Source organism: Lampetra planeri, chromosome 8 (assembly GCF_965212315.1).
Source record: "Lampetra planeri chromosome 8, kcLamPlan1.2.h2, whole genome shotgun sequence".
Classification (NCBI taxonomy): Eukaryota; Metazoa; Chordata; class Hyperoartia; order Petromyzontiformes; family Petromyzontidae; genus Lampetra; species Lampetra planeri.
The window spans coordinates 1,982,118-2,002,213 of record NC_136114.1 but is presented as its reverse complement, the minus strand read 5'-3'; the positions used below and the strand labels follow the sequence as shown (position 1 = coordinate 2,002,213).

Genomic DNA, 20,096 nt, shown 5'->3' with positions numbered 1-20,096 from the left:
TGCTGAGTAAAGCCGTCGAGATTCCGCCTGGTGATGCGTCTTCTGATGGTAATTTTGCCGCTGTGGTTCCTCAATGGAATCGATGATGGGGCGACACTGCACGTCGCCGAGGGAACGAGGGACCACGTCAGCGCGAGGACCGGGGTGGCCTACTGGGACACTTCGCTAAGGAATGCCGAAGTCGCCCTCCATCTCTGACTTCGGTTGCTGCTTCGGCGCCTTCTGCCCCTCCGACGGCTCAACCACTACCCCCTCAGGTGAGTCGGTACACGTCGGACACCCGGCCTATTTCACAACCTCAGGCATCTCATGATTCGGGGGCCGTTCCTTCACAGCACAGATCGCATGTTGACATCGTGTGACCGGGTCCGGTTGCGCAAGGATGGCCTAGTTCGATAGCATAATGGAAGAAATTGGCACGTCACGTGGTTGCAGCGGCTGCGGGGTCCTCGGCAGTGTCGGGTTCAGTACAAGAGGTGAAGGTGCACATCCTGGTGGACACGGGGGCTTCCGCCACCATTATTTCAGATGTTATTTTTCAATTGCTATTGATCCCTGTTACTCAAATTTGTCCGGTCATTGATGCTTGTGTCGCGGCGAATGGGGGTAGCATGGGTATCATTGGGCAGGTGGATGCCCGCATTGAAATTGGCGAGGTAGCCATATTGGGACCTGTTCTAATTTCGAGGTCTTTGGCTGCACCCTGTTTATTGGGTAATGATTTTCTCAGAAGGATCCCTGTTAAAATCCTGGTGGATCAGGGTTGCCTGGAAATACCCTCGGGTTGCAAGTTATTATTTTTTCCGCCACTAATATTCCGTTCATCGTTGAGCGTTGCGGTACAAACCCTCATTGATGTCATAGTCAAGATCCCACCAGGATCCCAAATGCTTGTTCCGTTGCGTTATCGTAGGTGGATTGAAAGTGTCGATTCGATGGCTGGGGTCCTTCTGACCCCGTCGAACACAGCGACCCGGGGTCTAGCGCTCGTCGGCGCACAGACGATTCTGCACTCCGAGCAGGCCCCGTTTTTGCAGGTGCTTAACAGGGGCCCGAATGCCTTTGTAGTTCCCGCCAGTACAGTGTTGGCTCATGCTATCACCGTGTTTTCGGACCGCGACAAGGTTGAACCACGATATGTTGTGGAGGCGGCTCATCCTTGTGGTATTATGGATGACCAGTGGGCCGTCGCTTTGTGCGGGGAAAATTTGTTCTTGTCTTCCGAGCAACGGAACAAATTGCGTTCACTTCTGTGCGAGTTTTCAGATGTCTTCAGTAAGAGTGAATTTGATGTTGGTCGTACATCCCTGTTGTCTCACTGTATTGACACAGGTGAGGCCGACTCTATTTGTCAAAACTCGTACCGGTTGAGCCCTGTTGAAAAGGAACGCGTGCAACAGGCGGTCAATGACATGCTGACCGCCGATATTATTTCCCCATCGAATAGCCCTTGGGGAGTACCCGTCGTGCTTGTCAAAAAGAAAGACGGTAGTCTCAGATTTTGTGTTGACTTGCGTAAGTTAAACAAAGTTTCGGTGGCCAACGCATATCCGCTCCTGCGCATGGACGACTTCCTGGATGCTTTGTCCATGCCGCGGTATTTTTCCACTCTCGATCTGTCTTCAGGGTTTTGGCAAAGACCCCTGGACGACTCGTCCAAACCAAAAACCATGTTCCGCACGTCCAAGGGTATCTTTCAGTTCAATTGCCTTCCGATGGGCTTGAATTCGGCTCCGGCCACCTTTCAGCATTTGATGGGGCTCGTCTTGACCGGCCTGCAGTGGGACACTTGTCTCATTTATTTAGACGATGTCATTGTATTTAGCCACACTTTTGACGAACATCTCCGGCGTCTGCGTTCCGTCTTCGATAGAATGCACTCTGATAATTTGAAGTTTAAACCAGCTAAATGTCTGCATAATTCAGTACGTTATTTGGGTCACATTGTCAGCGCCGAGGGCATCGTCACGGACCTGGAGAAAACAGCCTGTGTTCACGATTGGCCAACCCCCGCATGTGTGGGTGATGTCCACAGTTTAGTCGGATTTGCGTCATATTACCGTAGGTTCATGCCGCATTTCGCTACGGTCGCTAAACCCTTGCATACACTGACTGCTAAAAACCAGAGATTCAAATGGGGTCCGGAGGAAGAGGCTGCTTTTTAGCCCTCCACAAACGGCTGTCTGACGCGCCCACATTCAAGTATCCCGATGTCTCCCTGCCATTCATCCTTGACACCGACGCTAGTGACACGGGCATCGGTGCAATTTTATCTCAGGTCTAAAACGGGGTCGAGACAGTGGTCACGTATGGCAGCTGTGTCCTTTCTCCTGCGGAACGTCGTTATTGTGTCACCCGGAGGGAACTTTTGGCCATTGTTTATTTCGTTCGGCAATACAGGCCTTACCTCTATGGCAGAGAATTTGTTGTCAGTACGGATCATGCGGACCTCCAATATTCCTTGAAAGTCGAACAGCCGGCTGGCCAACTTTCTCGTTGGCTTGAAATCTTGCAGGATTTCTCATTCTGTGTGGTGTATCATAAGGATACTCGACATTTCAACGCGGATGCTTTGTTGCTATTACCACAGTCGCCTCATTGTCCATGTTTGTCTGGGATGAGCCGTTGTGGGCCCTCTGTGCCACAGGCGTGTACCATGTCTGCGATAGCCGGTTCGGGACCTGCTGGCACGGCCACGTCAGTTGACAGTGTTTTGCAGCTTCCGCACTTTGTGTGGGCGCGCGAGCAGCTGAAGTTTGCGGCGTCATGCAGAGCACGCGCAGGCAGCTTCCGCCTTGAATGAAAGGGGCTGATTGATTCTCCATGATGGCCTTTTGATGTGGAGAGAGGAGATGCTAAATCGCTGGCGGATTGTTGTTCCCGTTGCCCTCCGTAATAACTTGGTTCGTACACTGCACGAGGAGAAGTTGTTGTACCTCAGCGTCCAAAAATCCTTGTTGACGTTGCAGCATGATTATTATTGGCTGGGGATGACAGCCAATGTCTCCAAATGGACCCAAGGATATATGGAATGCGCACAAAGGAAACCGCCGCAGCGCAAATATCATCCACCACTGCAATCTATTTCGGTTTCGCGTATTAACGAACTGGTGGAGCTCGATGTCCTTGGCCCTTTTCTGGTCACTCCTAGGGGTAACAAATTATTTTTGGTGGGAGTGGAATATTTTTCTTGATGGCCTATTGCTGACGCATTTTTGAACGGTTATGTCATAGACAAAGGTGCTCCCGAACAGCTGCTTACAGTCCAAGGTCGGAATTTCTCCTCTAAGTTGTTACGTGAGGTCTGTGACGCTTTGAGCACTAAGAAAATCAGAACGTCACCATTCCATCCACAGACAGATGAGTTGGTTGAACGTCTGAACAGGACTTTGTCTGTCATGCTCTGTCAGATGGTGGATGCCAAACAAGCTGATTTGGATTTGCATGTGCCAAGCACGCTGGCCGCGTACAGGATGGCCCCGCACACTTCTACGGGATTTTCGCCATTTTTCCTTATGTAGGGAGAGAAAATGTGCCCCCTATAGATACTCAATTGGGATCGCCGCTGGATAACGTTAATTCTAAATTGACGGAACACGTTCGCGTTTCCTTGCAACGTATTTCCGAGGCTCGGGAGATGGCCAGGATCAATACCGCCAAAACGCAGGCGTGCAATGAATGTTATACGCGCAGGTCGGGCCATGACATGCCGTGGTTCGTCGGCAACAGGGCTTGGCTACATTGCCCTCAGGTGCCTGCTGGCACCTCCTTTAAGTTACATAAGCCTTGGCAAGGACCTATGGAGGTGGTCGAGATTAAACGTCCGCAATGTGTGCGGTTCCAGGTGGGCCCCCGACGTTGGTTCGTCCACCCCTCTCGGTTGAAGCCATTTATCCCTCCGCAGGTTACTCCTTCATCCCCAACGATTGGACTGCCGGGGTCTGACGTGTCCGACGGACCGGGGACAGTGCAGTTGCGGGGTGGGCGCCAGAAATATTTTGTTTTGCCGTCCACAGCATCCAAACCTGTGACCACCGATGCAGCCCGTGACCTCGCCTAGACCGATCCTGCTGCGGTGGAGCCTTGCGCTCCTCCGCCACCTGTTCTGTTGCCCGGCGTGCCGACTGGGTTGGAGCAGGACGCCGCTGCCGTCGTTAACGGCCCGGCATCATGGACTCGTTCCAAGATGTTGCGATTTCATTGAAGTGAACCATGTTGGTCTTGTTATTTTTTTCACATTGTTGGTTTGGTCTCTTTACCCCATGTCCCCTTGTTATTGGTTGCGCGTTTTGTCGGATTCTTATTCCTCCTTGAGCTCATTCCTCCGAACGCACACCACGAGTTCTCCCTTGTTCGCGTCTCATATTGCGTACGTGTGTTGTTATTTTTAGCCGGCATGGCTAGTCTTTTATTATGGGGGGGGGGGGGGGGGGTGATGTAATGAGAGAACGCCATCCATTGGTTGTAAAAGGGTAACTCGGTACAGGCACCATTATGTAAAACCATCCAATCCTAAGAGGGAACAGTATCTGGGCCAAAGGTGATGGGTGGAGTCGGGAGAAATGCTTCGGGACCCATCGAGAAGATTCCATGAGAGGGCGTGGCCAGAGGCGGAGCCTAGCTGCGCCCGGCGGAATATAAGCAGGGGCAGAGGAGGACTCGTGGCCAGTGTGGGGAGCCTTGAGTCTAACTACATCGCTGCTCGTCGTCTCCTCTCTTCGCCGCCCGACCACGTGGCAGATCCCCAGCGGAGCTCGCCTCTTCCCTCCAGCACGCCGCCAGCCAGTGGCAAGGCCGAGAGAGTAGGGCGGACTATGCCAGCGGATCGGAGATATGCGTCGTCTAAGGGCGTTGTCATCCGGGAGAATATTCGGAGGGGGAAGGAGCGGGGTCTGTGCTGTACTGCAGTTGGGAAATAAAGAACGAAAGCACCCTCTACACGAATCGTCTTGGAAGGCGTTTTTTACACTTGTAAACTGGCACTTAAACAAAGGTACAATTGAAAGCCTGCATTGCGACAGAGACAAACCTGTCTCTTGGCAGCTGGAGCAGCTGAGCAAGGAGGAGCACATGACGATCAGCGGGCTCTCGGCAGACACGCGCTACAACATCAGCCTGGTCAGCATCAGCCATCAACTGTCCAGCCCTCCAAGCAGCCTGCTCATCACAACTCCGGGTTAGTGACCAACCCTCAGATAATGAGCCAACCCCACGCACCCTCACATGTGTGTGGGGTTCGCGCTGACAACACATCCAGGGAGAGACCGTTAGCCCCACGCTGCGGCACGTTCATCTACGGTCACCGCATAGCCCTGGAGGTCGAGTGGCCAAGCGTACTTATTGATGTTTTTTCTGTTCACCAACCACCTTGGTAGTACTTATTTCCTTGGCAGTGATGTTGTCCAGGAGCATCCATGATCATGCGAATGCCGGTGATCCCCGCAGTTGGCTTTTGACTAGCCACCGAACAGTCACTGCATCGCGCGCTATCAGGCACGCTTCTGCGGCCGTCTGGAACGCTCTTCCGATATTAGGAATTCATTGGAGCTATGCACATTTAAATTTAGATTGGAAACTCATTTCGCTAGAACTGCTTTTTTGTCTTTAGTTAGTTGCACTTCCTCCGTACATCCGATTAGCGTGGTTGGGTATGTACGGCGCGAAAGAAGTTCAACATACATACATCAAAAATAGAATAATGAACTTCTGTTGCATAGAAAAGTCATCTAAAACATTGTATTTGTAAATTTATGTAAAAGTGGTTTCTTTTCCCAATCTGGAAATCTGTGAAAAATAACTGCATAGCTCATCGAATTCATCAAGTCTAAATAAAGATTTGGATTCAAACGAGCTGTGGGGTGACCCTCCTCTCAAATGGTGATCCTGAACCATTGGTGGACATTCCGCATTCTCACGGCAGGGGCCAACATTTTCAAATGATGACAACGTTGGCTGCATTTAAAAAAAGTAATATTGGTCATGAAAGGGCGAGAGGCTGAGTCAGCCGCTATCTGGAATTCTAACTCACCGATTTGCTACAGCGAAATTACGTACCCTTAGTGCAAACATTGAATACTTATTTGATCAAAACGATGAAATAGAGGCAAATAATAACAGGATGGAGCGCTTTGGAAAAATTATTTTGACAATTAACACAACACTAATGGGCTTAATACTGTATTTGCTTTTACATAATTAAACAGCACGCGTGCAAAACGTTGTACAACATTTGCATTTAAATTCCGTTAAGCCTGGATAGTGCTTGGATAGGTGACTGCCACGCACAAAGGACATGTTATAGGTGTTGTGGGCAGTAGAGGGCACTGCAGCAATCTCCATTCTTGTTCTGCACTCCTCCAACCTTGACCAACTTGCACTGACCGTCATGGTGAAGTATGGCCAATTGTCCCTCAAGGAACGGGGAGGCCCTTATCCAGCAGTGGCTTGTATATACAAGAGTATTTGGCTGCTATAAATATCTACATGATAAGCCACTTCGTTGAGCTCTGACCTGGCAAAATACAAAACAATAGCTTTCAATTAAATAGCTCATCTACGGCAGCATCCTGTCACCCGCGCATGTGTCGTGGCGAAATGGGGGATCCAGACGACACCCAGACGTCGCGCCGCAGCCTGAAGGGGATGCTCCCTGCGTGCGAGAGCAGCGTTGCTGATGAACACCCTGGTGCTGGCCATCCCGCTGGTGCTGTCCATGGCGCTGGTGCTGACCCTGGCGCTCGTCTACCTGGTGCTGCGCAGGCGCAAGCAGCGAGTCGAGAGGTGAGGCGTGCGATCTCTCCCGGCGATTGCGGCGCATGAGACTCCGCTTGTTTGCTGGTCTCGACCGAATGTCGCCGTGAACCTTCTCGCGCGACGGCTGATGCAAAATCGGGCCGCGGAAACGAGTTAAAGGAGACGATATTAATTGTGTCGGTGATGAAGCTACGTTTGTTGATAGAATATCAGTTGCGGTTTCTTTTATTTTTACTCGATGCAGTTCAATGGCAATTACGTTGAGATGCTCGCATATAGGGTTGCCTGTTTATAGGTACCTCGACTATAATAATAGAGAAAAATTATAGCGAGAACTACATTTGGTTTCAAAACCTCCACATCTCGTACCGATCTCAATACGCTGTTAAATCTGTTTTACGCTCTCCTGATTTAGACTACGCGCAACCATAGCTGGTGTGATTTGCTTACAACATTCAATGGTACTTGAGCTGAGGTCATTGTTATCTCCAGATCCAGTGGAGTTGTGTCAAGTGAACGTGGGGCCACACAATCGGTCCATCTAGACCAACTTAACGCACAGATGTTTCTGCGGACATTTAGAAATCAGCCAGGGTATGTTTTTATGCAGTGTTTCCTAAACCTTCATTGTAGCCATGCATCTCTTTTGTTCTCAATCGTAAAAAATAAATAAATAGTTGTGCTTACGTGCCGGTGCTTAATTTGCGTTTCGGCGATTTACCTTCTTCAAAAATCTGGCCATGTCTTGCACCCATAGAAAGGGCATCTCACACCCCCAGTGGGTTAAGAAGAACCACTGAACTAGAACCACTGTTTAAATGGATCACCCTGTGTTGTACGTAAATTCTTTTGCAATTAAAACATTCCAATTCTGAATGGGTGTTACTTAGAATGTTCACTGACGTTTTTAAAGTGTTTTTGTTTACCTAATGTGTAGACAGACACTTGTTCATGAAACAATACATGCCCAGCATGTGTGACCCGTAACATGCCCCTGACACACACACAAGCATAGAGTAAGTGATCTGTGTTACACCTGGATAGGTAATCCCGATAAATGCAACACTTATACGTGTAGTGAGCAGAGGTTTTGCATGCTGATCCTGAGCCTCAAGACAAATGTTGCCCCTTCCAGCCCCGGCTGTTTGAAGTTGGACCACGGAGCCACGTGTTCCCATCAGAAAGGTCGTGTCCTGTGGTGGACATGATGTGTTAGGAGGCTTTTTTTAGTGAGATTGGAATGGTGCCACTTCTCAGTTGCTCCCTGAGTATTGCTGCCAGACTTCTCTGGGTTTCATAACGCATATGACACGACATTTTTTGCATGTGTAAGATGCATTACACCATACTGGTCATGGTGTGCACGTATGTTCCTGCTTTTGTTCTTGTAAAGCCTCCCTTCCCATGTGATGTGCATTCTGCTGTGCCAGCCGTTTTGGCCGGGTCGTCATTATAAAATCGATTTTTTGCTCAATGGGCCTTACAAGAAATAAACTGACTGACCGGATGACTGATTGACATATGCACACTCATCCTTTATTATAAACCACGTGAGAAATTCCTGAGATGTACTTGTTACAATATTTCCACAATTATTTCAAAATGCTATAACCTAGCCTATTTTGTATTTTAACACAATGTTTAGCAATGCACAAGGGGCGAGACAAAATTACCGTGTTAAACCATGATTGTTGTACAACAAACAAACACATTTCTAAAAAATATTTCAAGCGGTTATAGCAGCATGTTATTGAATAGTTTGAAAGATTTACAGTTAAGTGCCGTTTAATATCTTGTATAATTTATCATCTTCTCCAGCAAGGCCATGGGCGGAACATTTCTGAATTTTGCTGCCATTGATGGAGATTTTGGTAGCACGTTCCGAAGGTCAGTTTCGTGACTTCCCTTGGCGCCAATATTTGTTGGCACCGTCGTTTGTGAATGCACCTTGCAACGGCGCACGGGGGGGGGGGGGGATGGGGGTGTGCGAGCGGTCGTGAGCGCACTCTTCTCTGTGCTCCTGCTCAGGTGTCGAACTCTGCCCGCTTTCCTTGCCTCTCTGCCTTCCTGTCTGCGGACGGGATATTTTCTCGTGCCGCCATTTGTCTCTTGGTGAGTAAGCCTCCTCTGCTCTCTTTCGTCAGATATTGTGTTTTCCTTTTTCAGTTCAAACATTTCTGGCCATTTAAGTGTCTGCTTCACAAGTGGATGGTGGTGGCGGTGGGGGGAGCAGTGGAATTCTGTGGATTTTAATACCCACCGTCATGCCAAATATGACCAATACAGACAATTTAATAGCGCTCATATCAGCGGGTCATATGCCTGGAATGAGATCACTCTTTTGCCTCTAAATCGTGCGGTAGTCTGCTGCAGATTTCATGGCCAGATTTCCTGGCGTGTAATGTCAAGTATCCGAGCCATGGCCACTGGTTTCCTATCTCATTTTACATCACGCTGGGGTTATATTGCATTCACCATGTTGCCTATTCATACGAATCATAATACAAGCTGTAAACATCAATGGGTAATCTTTCTTCCACAGCAGGGTATCACGTGTAAACACATTCTTTCGGCCGACTACTAACCTTTTAACAAAATTAACAATTGAGCACGAATGCACATCGTAGGAGTGCCAATATGAACTGTAAGGAGTTATTAACCTTCCCATGATAAATATATTGGCACCAACTCTAAAACGCAGACACCGGCGCAGATGTTTTGGGCCACCTTAGTAAGATTGGTGTTGTTGTGAGCCGCTGACTTGCCCTGACTCCCTGCCACGCACAGGAACTTTTGCACAGATTCTGCGAGAGTGTTAACTGCGTTCGTCAGGCTGGTGACAACTATGATCTTGCCGTTATAGAAATGTCCTGTAAATAAAACAAATACAATTGGCTGCTGTGTCACTACTTGGTTGCGATGACTACTTCTCTTTAGCAGCCGCGCTGCACGCTTCAGTGGTGCACAAATGGAACAGACACGCCAAGGCTGTTTTTATCACGTAATGTAACATATCTCATGGGATCTACATGTAATATCCATACATTTATTTACTTTTTATTGGATACGTAAATAGAATTACTTTGCAGTATACGCTGCGGAAAGCTAATCGACTCATGACATAGTTTTAAGTGCCGAAGAGAAAAACATTTTTCCATGGCTTATTCATGCAAAATTTAACATTTTCAAAAACAAATTGAAACATTAAAATTAGATTTTATTACAAAACCCACCCGTGAACATTTTTGAAAGGGCAAGGGTCTATTCATTATTCTGGCATCTGCCAGATAATAGTTTCATGGCCCCTTTGCAGGAAAAAGCCACTGTGGATTTTCCGAGTAATTTATAAATCAGTCATCTCTGAAAGGTGTTTAGTGAGTCACATTTTGGAATGTACATAATTTATTTTCAATCTCTATATTGCAGGGCAAGAAAACAAGGACAATTGAAAAAACTATCCAAGTAGGTAGAACATTCATACGTGTGTGTGTATTTATAGCGATATGTGTTTGGCTGAGGAGATAAAATGGTAAATTTTGAATACATTGCGGCATTAAATAACAAAATAACACGAACACTGCTCATGAAATGTAATTTATGTGTTCATTGTAATAACATCTCTGGTATAATGTATGTTGAGTTTGCATGGTTCACTGTTTAAAGTGGCCTTAGTTTACGATGTGGTGTGTGAAATGTGCAAGCAATCAGGTTCTACGTTATTACATTTAAAAGCATAATGATATGCATGGCATTTGAATTTTGACTTAAAACTTTCGTGACTGCAGGAATTCACATTCTTTGGTTCTTTCGGTAAAGTCACGTAGATAGAGAATAAAACTAAAAAATAAAATTACAAATAAAATTATAAACAAAAGCAAAAAACCCACGACGTTTCGATCGCAACACAAGCGGTCTTCATCATTTGAAAGCCTTAGCTCTAGTAAAGCCATAGATCTAGCTTTTTATTTATAGTTTCTATCTACGTGACTTTACCGAAATGATTAAAGAATATGCATGGCATTTGACATATGAAATCTGGGTGTATAAATGTTCAATAACTTTACCGCTCAAACCCCAGCTCCAAGCTACAGGACGGAGAGCCACTAGATTTGAAGCTTTCGTGACTGCAAGGATTCATACTCTTAGGTTTTTTCGGTAAAGTCACGTAGGTAAAAATAAATAATAAAAATAATAGAAATGATAATAGAAGTAAAATAATAAATTACAACGTTTCGGAGGCAACACAAGTCTCCGTCATCAGGTGAGACCGTCACAGCTGAATTTACTGTATTAAGTGAGGAAAAAAATCCAAGAGACAAGCCCTTAAATACAAGTTAAGGGGGGAGGGGGGGGGGCTTGTCTGAATGTGGTAGCCAGGGGTATGGCCTGATAGTCCTCGGGAGCGGGGATAAAAGAGAACAATGGTGCACATCTGCTCATGATTGTGGCCGGTGTTAGCTGATAATAAGCATAAAAGTAAGCAATACTGGTGTAATAAAGGACTCTCTCTCAGATGTCGATCTCCGTTGTTCTTTATTGGGTTCGTAGAATCTCGATACCACGGCGTCTCGCTCAAGCCCGCGTCCCTCTCGACGACCTCTCCACAGCCCTCGGCTGCTCCGATATGCAGTCTCCCTGCTGCTCCGATATGCAGTCTCCCTGCTGCTCTGTAAGGCAGTCTCCCTGCTGCTCTGCCTTGCAGCCCCACCGCTGCTCCGCTCTCTAGCTTCACTGCTGCCCCATATACAGCTAGCCTCCCACAGCCGCTAGCTCTCTGCGTCTGACACCGATGGCTAACGATGTCGACGTCTCCCACCGCGTGGCGACCGCGCCACTCTCTCCGTCCTGCCCAGCGTGGCCTCCTCCTGTTTCACTCCGTCTCAACTCCCCTTTCCCCTTCCGGTTCTCTCCCTAAATCCTCTCTCCCACGTGACCCTAACTCCACCCACTCCCCACGTGACCCAGACTCCGCCCCTCCTCAATCCTTGCTCGCATTACACTGGTAAACGCTGGGGATGTCAACACTCGGTAAAGCAGAATAGTACCTGTCAGATAAGATGGTAAATATATGTGTAGTTAAATATTTTTTAAATATGTAATAAGAGCCATGTATGGCTCACGTGGCGATCGGCTTGCCGGTCCCGCTTTGTAGCCAATGAGGGGAGAGCCCGGGAGCATGGCCTCGGCGTGATCACGGCATGTTAGCTAAGGTGATTGGCTTGGCCGATCTTGGCCTCAGCTAATGGGAAGCCGGATCAGAGGCGGGGTCCCGGGAATTGACGGGGAGTGATCTGGAGCGGTCAACGCTGACTACTGAGGATTGGCTTAGGAGTACCACGTGACCCAGGGGTTAAGAGGGGGAGAGACGGAGGAGTCGGGGAGAGACAAGGGAATTAAGGGAGCAGGAGCCACGCGCGTACGGGGCTCTGGGTGCCACGTGCGCGGTACGACTTCGCTGGCTGTCTGCCCGCTTCCCGTTGCCTGTCAGCAACGGGGAGTGTGTGTAACTGTGGAAGTGGAAAATAAAGGACTGATTCCAGAAGCCGTCTCGAGAAGGTTTATTACATTGGTGTCAGAAGTTCTTCTGGGACCGTTTGGACGATCTTCAAGATGTCCAAGCACCTCAGAAAGAAGAACCCACCCGAGCCTCCATCGGAGGAAGATGTCGAGACGGACGAAGATGATCTGTTGGGGGCTACAGCTCCTCTGCCGCCGGCTGCTGCTACTCTCCTCGACGCCTCTCAACGCCGACAGGGTGAAGATACGACCACCTCAGGGGCGAAGGATGGATAGCGGCTGATGGCGGAGCAGATTGAGTCATTACGCGCAATTCTGCTGAGTTTTGTGACTGCGGTGGCATCCTCACCAGCCGTGGGTCGCCAGATAGCAGGCCAGCTTAACGCCGCGGATCGAGATCCTGCCCAGGAATCTGCATCCGCCATTGCTCCTGCCACGCGGGAAGAGGCCGACATCTTGGGCGGGGCGGCAGCACCGGAGCCGTTGGGCGCCATTTTGTGCGAGGCTGCCACCACGCGGCCGCCGGACGCCATTTTGACTGCGACAGGTGGAGCGCGGGAAACGAAATCGGAGATGCCCGCGGCGTATGCCTGCCACCGCGGACATGGCCTTCCACAGATTAAGGAATTTATCGCTGGGGGCGATTGGAGTGCTTTTACGTGGCGCTTCGAGTCGGCCTTCAGATCCGTGCGTTGGACGGAGGCGGAGGCGCTGGAAGCACTACCTACACTGCTCGACGATGTTTCTCTGGGGGTCTTCCGCTCCATCCCGGCGTCCAAGAAGAAGACGCTTCGTGATGCTTTCGCAGAGATGGCGGAGTTCTACGACCCGCCGACAGCAGCCACGAGAAAATTTATGTCGCGTCGCCGAGGATCGGAGGAGTCGCCTTTGGCTTATCGGGGGGCGTTGATGGCGCTGGCCATGGCCGCTTACTCCGACGCGACGGCCGATCATCTGGATCTTCTCATCCTTTCCCGTATGCTGGAGCTGTCCCAGGAGCTCAACATTTCGCTGCCGGTATGCGGCCACGAACCGCTCACATAGCGATGGGTGGCGCGCTGCCTGGACGCTAAGTTTATCATCAAGTGCTGGGACCAGATGGCGGCGTGGACTGGGAAACCCGAGATCGACGGGCCACCCTTGGGGTGGTCTCCACGACGGGTCGTCCACTGCTCCGACGACTCCGGCGACAACGAGGTGCTGGCTGCTGCTGTTCTGCACGGGATTCCGAGACAGTGGCTGCGCGACCAGCGTGGTGACTACGCGAGCCGTCCACGTGCGGGGATCGAGTCGACCGACCGCCGGCCGACGACGGCCACGTGTTTCAAGTGCGGCCGACGAGGCCATTTCGCCCGCGACTGCCGCTGCCAACCTCTGCCTTTGCCACTTCCGCCGAGGGGGCCTCCATCTCCTCCGCCGGGCGCGGAGCCGCAACACCCTCGGGCGAGTCGGCACAAATCGGACACCCGGCAGGTCGTGTCACATCATTCATCCACTCGCACTCATTGTTGCACTCCTGATGATAATTGTCATTCTTCTGCATCATTTCCACGCTCTACTACACAATGGAAAAAATTGGCTCGTAGGGTGGTGGCTGCGGCATCGGGCTCATCGACGGTACGGGGTACCATCGAGGGCATCGACGTCCGTATTTTGGTGGACACTGGCGCATCTGCCACCATCATTTCCGATGTTATTTTTCATCTTTTGTCTATTCCCACGTCGCGAATACGTCGGGTTAATGATGCGTGTGTAGCCGTAAATGGGGGTAGCATGGGTATCTGCGGTCAGGTCGATGTGTGTATCACTATCGGGAATATTACTGCTAAGGGATCTGTGTTGATCTCGCGCTCGCTAGCCGTCCCATGCTTGCTAGGTACAGATTTCTTGCGCCGAATGCCACTAAAGATACGGGTCGACCAGGATTGTTTGGAAATGCCGGGGGGTCATAGGATGCCGTTCCTGCCTTCCCTGCTGGCCAGTTCGCCTCCGGGTAACGCAGTTACCGCCGTGGTCGCTGCTACGGTAGAGGTCCCATCAGGCGCACAAATGCTCATTCCGCTGCGTTACCGGAAACCCCTTCAAGTTCAAAAGGGTGCAATGGGCGTGCTATTATCCCCGTCTAATTCGGTGGCTAAATCTTTTTCCTTGGCGGCGGCCCAAACGATCGTATGGCCAGGTCAGGCACCGTTCATACAGGTGTTGAATGGGGGGCCGGACCGGGTTGTTGTCCCGGAGGGATCGGTGTTGGCTCACGCCACTACCGATTTCGCCACTTTTGACGAAAAGCCGCACGCCTGAATACCCACTGGTGGACCTCCACGCGATCGTTCGCAGGAACGTTGGATCGCGGACTTGTGCGGGGAAAATTCATCCTTGTCGAACGAGCAAAGAACTGCTTTGCATTCATTATTGGTATGGTACGCTGATGTTTTCAGCAAGAATGACTTGGATCTCGGCCGCACGTCACTTTTGTCACACCATATTGACAACGGTGCGACACCTCCCATCTGTATGCATCCGCATCGCATGAGCCCGGCGGAAAGGGAACATGTGCACGGCGCAGTAGACGAGTTGTTGGCAGCGGATATTATTTCGCCGTCCAACAACCCTTGGGGTGCGCCCGTGGTTTTGGTTAAGAAAAAGGATGGTGGGACAAGGTTTTGCGTAGATTTCCGCCGGTTAAATAAGATTTCCGTGGCGGACGCGTACCCTTTACCAAGGATGGATGACTCATTGGACGCTTTATCGGGTGCTAAATTCTTTTCCACCCTCGATTTGTCCTCGGGCTTTTGGCAGCTTCCCCTCGATGATGAGTCAAAACCCAAGATGGCGTTCCGCACGCCGCAAGGTCTCTTTGAATTTATTCGGTTGCCTATGGGCTTGAATGCGGCTCCGGCGACGTTTCAACGACTCATGGAATTGGTACTGGCTGGATTACAGTGGGAAATGTGCCTCATATATTTGGACGATATCATCGTTTTTAGCCGCACGTTCGAGGAACACCTCCAACGCCTGGAGACGGTTTTTCAAAGGATGCGGTCGGCTGACTTAAAGTTTAAACCTAGAAAATGCCACCTTTTGCAACACTCCATCCGTTACTTGGGTCATATCGTCAGTTCGGATGGCGTGTCCACTGACCCTCAGAAAATGCAATGTGTCCGAGAGTGGCCCACACCCACTTCGGTGGGCGATGTTCGGCGGTTTATTGGGTTCGCATCTTATTATCGCCGCTTCGTTAAGAACTTTGCAACATTGGCTAAACCATTGCATGTTCTGACGGGCAAAAATCAAAGGTTTAAATGGGGCCCGGAGGAGGAAAGCTCTTTTCACTCGCTTCGGGATCACCTCGCCACGGCGCCTACGCTCGATTACCCGGACTTTTCCCAGCCATTCATCCTTGACACAGATGCTAGCGATATCGGCATCGGGGCCGTTTTATCACAACGCAAAGACGGGGTTGAGCGAGTGGTTGTGTACGGCAGCAGAGTTCTGTCCCCTGCAAAAACACGATATTGCGTGACGAGGCGGGAACTTTTGGCGATTGTGCATTTTGTCCGCCTGTACCGGCCGTACCTGTATGGAAGGAAATTCCTCGTTCGCACTGATCACGCGGCTTTGCAATACTCCTCAAAATTGGACCAACGTCAGGCCAATTGGCTTGGTGGTTGGAATCATTACAGGAATTTTCCTTCGATATTATGTACTGTAAGGGGGCCCGCCACGCTAACGCGGATGCGCTCTCCAGGCTGCCACCCGTTCCCCCGTGCACTTGTCTGACGGGTATGCACCGCTGCGCGGCTCCGCTCGCCTCGCCCTGTCCGGTTATGGGGGCGATAGCGAACGAGGACGACCAGGAGGTGTCGGTGGACACTGATGATACCCTACAGCAGCCGCACTCGGTCTGGCTACACGAGCAGAAGGCTGATACCTCGCTGGCTCCGCTGCGGAAATTGATCGGGAAACAAAAAGCTCAATTGGCGGGATGGAAGTGGCGGATGTTCCGAGGCCAGGCGGGACTATTAATTTGTACCGACGGGTTGCCTGACCGACCACGCTTGGTCGTGCCTACTTCCCTTCGCTATGACCTGCTTCGCACTCTGCACGCTGACAAATTGATGCACCTCGGCGTGCAGAAGACTTTGGCCGCGATGCATAAAGATTTCTTCTGGCCCGGCATGACGGCAGACGTTAATGACTTTGTCCGCTCATGCCATGATTGTGCGAAGAGGAAACCACAGATCAGGGTCGTAACTTCTCCTCCAAATTGCTCAAGGAGGTTTGCGAGGCGCTGGGCACAAAGAAGATCCGCACTTCCCCATACCATCCGCAAATGGATGGCATGGTGGAACGATTCAACCGCACCCTCTCGGCTATGCTTTGTCACACGGTGAGTGAAAAGCAAACCGATTGGGACTTGCACATACCGGGCGTCTTAGCGGCATACCGCATGGTTCCACACGCGTCCACGGGATATTCACCGTATTTTCTGATGTATGGCCGTGAGAACGTACCACCCATTGATGTGCAACTGGGTACGCCGAGTAAACAGCCGTCCCGTTCCTTGCCTGATCACGTACGGGACTCGCTTGAACGGGTTACAGAGGCGCGAGAGGCTGCCAGGTGTGCGACGGCCCGTGCGCAGGCAAGGAACGAGAGGTATGCGCGTCGATCGCGTACTCACATGCCCTGGTCGGTGGGCGACCTGGCATGGCTCCACTGCCCTCAGGTGCCGGTGGGCACATCCCCTAAACTGCACAGGCTGTGGCGGGGGCCTGTGACGTTGGTGGACATTCGGAACCCACAGAGTGTTCGCGTCCAGTACGGAAAACATCGGTGGTACGTCCATTCGTCGCGACTTAAACCCTATGTTAGTACGCGTGTTGATCCCTCATCTCCACTTGTTGACCTGCCGGGATCTGCTGTGCCGAATACGCCGCTTGCCTCGCCCGTTGATCCCCAGGGGACTGTGTTGTGCATCCTGCAGATGAACAGGTTTTGAGGGCTGAGGAAGCCCCCGCTGTCCCCCCTCTAACGGGACCTGCCCTGGACATGACCGAAAACGAACAATCTTCTTCTTCATGCCTACCACCTCCTGTCGAACCGGCGGCAAGGCGACCGTGCGCAGGAAGCGGAGAGGGTTCCGCGTCGTGTACGCGATCTAAATCTCTCCCGTTTCATTAGCGTCTGATTTTCTTGCTGTCCCTTCCCTGTCGCTACTGCGCTGCAGGGGCGCCCTAATGTATGTCTGGTTGTTCATGGGTGATTCTGTTTTTAAGTGTTGTTCGGCGCATTGACGCCGTTTCACTCTTTATTGTTAAATGTGCCTTGGCGCCCTAATAAGCAATTTTATGGAATCGGTTAATCACCCTTTTCCCAGCCGAGACGGCTGATTTCTTTCACCGGGGGGAGGGTGATGTAATAAGAGCCATGTATGGCTCACGTGGCGATCGGCTTGCCGGTCTCGCTTTGTAGCCAATGAGGGGAGAGCCCGGGAGCATGGCCTCAGCCTGATCACGGCATGTTAGCTAAGGTGATTGGCTTGGCCGATCTTGGCCTCAGCTAATGGGAAGCCGGATCAGAGGCGGGGTCCCGGGAATTGACGGGGAGTGATCTGGAGCGGTCAATGCTGACTACTGAGGATTGGCTTAGGAGTACCACGTGACCCAGGAGTTAAGAGGGGGAGAGACGGAGGAGTCGGGGAGAGACCTGGGAACGAAGATAGCAGGAGCCACGCGCGTATGGGGCTCTGGGTGCCACGTGCGCGGTACGACTTCGCTGGCTGTCTGCCCGCTTCCCGTTGCCTGTCAGCAACGGGGAGTGTGTGTAACTGTGGAAGTGGAAAATAAAGGACTGATTCCAGAAGCCGTCTCGAGAAGGTTTATTACAAATGGTTAATGACATCTTTCCAATGATTACTCAGTTTGTACCCATCATCTCGGTTGAAGTTATGTCAGTGTTTGTATATCTGGATGGCTTTGTGCACAAACCTCTGATGATATCCAGAAGGTTTGCAGAGCACCTTGGTCTCGGAAAAGACAATCTCATGAGAACCCACGGTGTTGTAGCAATGATCGGCAACGGCGGAAGACTAAATTTTGCCGTGTTTCAGATCTGTGTCATCCACATCCCTCTTCCACAGGGAAGGACGCAGGGTGGACGTCTGGATGGTGTCTGATTCAAACTTTTCCATGAACACATTGGCTATCACTGGTGACAAACAGAATGAGGGTACCCCTATGGGCTCCCCCTTGTCATCAGTGATAGCCAATGTGTTCATGGAAAAGTTTGAATCAGACGCCATCCAGACGTCCACCCTGCGTCCTTCCCTGTGGAAGAGGTATGTGGATGACACTTTCGTCATTTGGCCACATGGCCTCCCAGCATTGAACCACTTCCTGGACCACATCAATTCCAGACACCCATCCATCAGATTCACCATGGAAGTGGAGAAAGATAGCAAACTACCATTCTTAGATATTCTGTTTGAGAGGAGACCTGATGGATCCTTGGGACATTCTGTCTACAGGAAAGCCACCCACACAGATTCCTACTTGAAACCTGATTCCCACCACCACCCGTCTCAAAATAATTATCTCATCAAAACACTATACCACAGAGCTCATGGCATTTCTGACCAACACCACCTGGCCAGTGAATTAAGACATGTACATCAGGCCCTCAGGATGAACGGATACTCTGACCGCACCATCCGCCAAGCTGCTTCTCCCACCATACAGAAACAGCCACTTGAAACTCCGATCAAAACTATCACTTTACCATACAAAGCAGGCGTGACCAAAAAGATCTCCAAAATTATAAACAAACATAAGATCCAAGTCCGATTCAGTACAGTACGTAAAATCCGTGATATAATTCCATCTGTGAAGGATGTCATTCCTGACTTGCAATACCCTGGAGTCTATAGACTGAGTTGCAGCTGTGGTGATTGTTACATAGAGGAAACGAAACATCATATCTCTGATCGTGTCCGAGAGCACAAGTCAGATCTGAAACACGGCAAAATTGAGTCTTCCGCCATGGCCGATCATTGCTACAACGCTGTGGGTTCTCATGAGATTGTCTTTTCCGAGACCAAGGTGCTCTGCAAACCTTCTGGATACCATCAGAGGTTTGTGCACGAAGCCATCCAGATATACAAACACAGACATAACTTCAACCGTGATGATGGGTACAAACTGAGTAATCATTGAAAAGATGTCATTAACCATGTAAAACAGATTTAACTACACATATGTGTACCATCTTATCTGACAGGTACTATTCTACTTTACCGAGTGTTGACATCCCCAGCGTTTACCAGTATTGCTTACTTTTATGCTTATTATGAGCTAACACCGGCCACAACTATGAGCCGATGTGCACCATTGTTCTCTTTTAGCCCCGCTCCCGAGGACCATCAGGCCATACCCCTGGCTACCACATTCAGACAAGCCCCCCCCTCCCACCCTTAACTTGTATTTAAGGGCTTGTCTCTTGGATTTTTTCCTCACTTAATACAGTAAATTCAGCTGTGACGGTCCCACCTGATGATGGAGACTTGTGTTGCCTCCGAAACGTCGTGATTTATTATTTTATTTCTATTATTATTTCTATTATTTGTATTTATATTATTTATTATTTATTTATTCCAACGTGACTTTACCAAAAAAACCTAAGAGTAGGAGAGCCACTATTGTGGATTTTAAATTCCTCCTAGCATTCACCGACTTCCACAGACGAACGGATCAGCCTTGACTTTACTAGAGCTATGACTTTATTAGAGGTATCTATGGCAGGGTAACTGTAAGTCATGTAGCTATGAC

The 20,096-nt window shown here is 50.1% G+C and overlaps 1 protein-coding gene across 3 annotated transcripts in view; it reads left to right on the top strand.

Annotated features, from left to right (window-relative positions):
• LOC144720203 (receptor-type tyrosine-protein phosphatase O-like) overlaps positions 1-20,096 on the top strand; it is an 85,059-nt gene that overhangs the window by 41,689 nt on the left and 23,274 nt on the right. For 2 of the 3 annotated variants that reach the window (XM_078596709.1, XM_078596708.1), the window contains exons 14-18: positions 5,044-5,176; positions 6,666-6,780; positions 8,572-8,640; positions 8,782-8,865; positions 10,180-10,215. In XM_078596709.1, coding sequence (XP_078452835.1) covers positions 5,044-5,176; positions 6,666-6,780; positions 8,572-8,640; positions 8,782-8,865; positions 10,180-10,215 — 437 coding nt within the window. The remainder of the gene's footprint in view (positions 1-5,043; positions 5,177-6,665; positions 6,781-8,571; positions 8,641-8,781; positions 8,866-10,179; positions 10,216-20,096) is intronic. The other variant, XM_078596710.1, reaches the window with a different exon arrangement.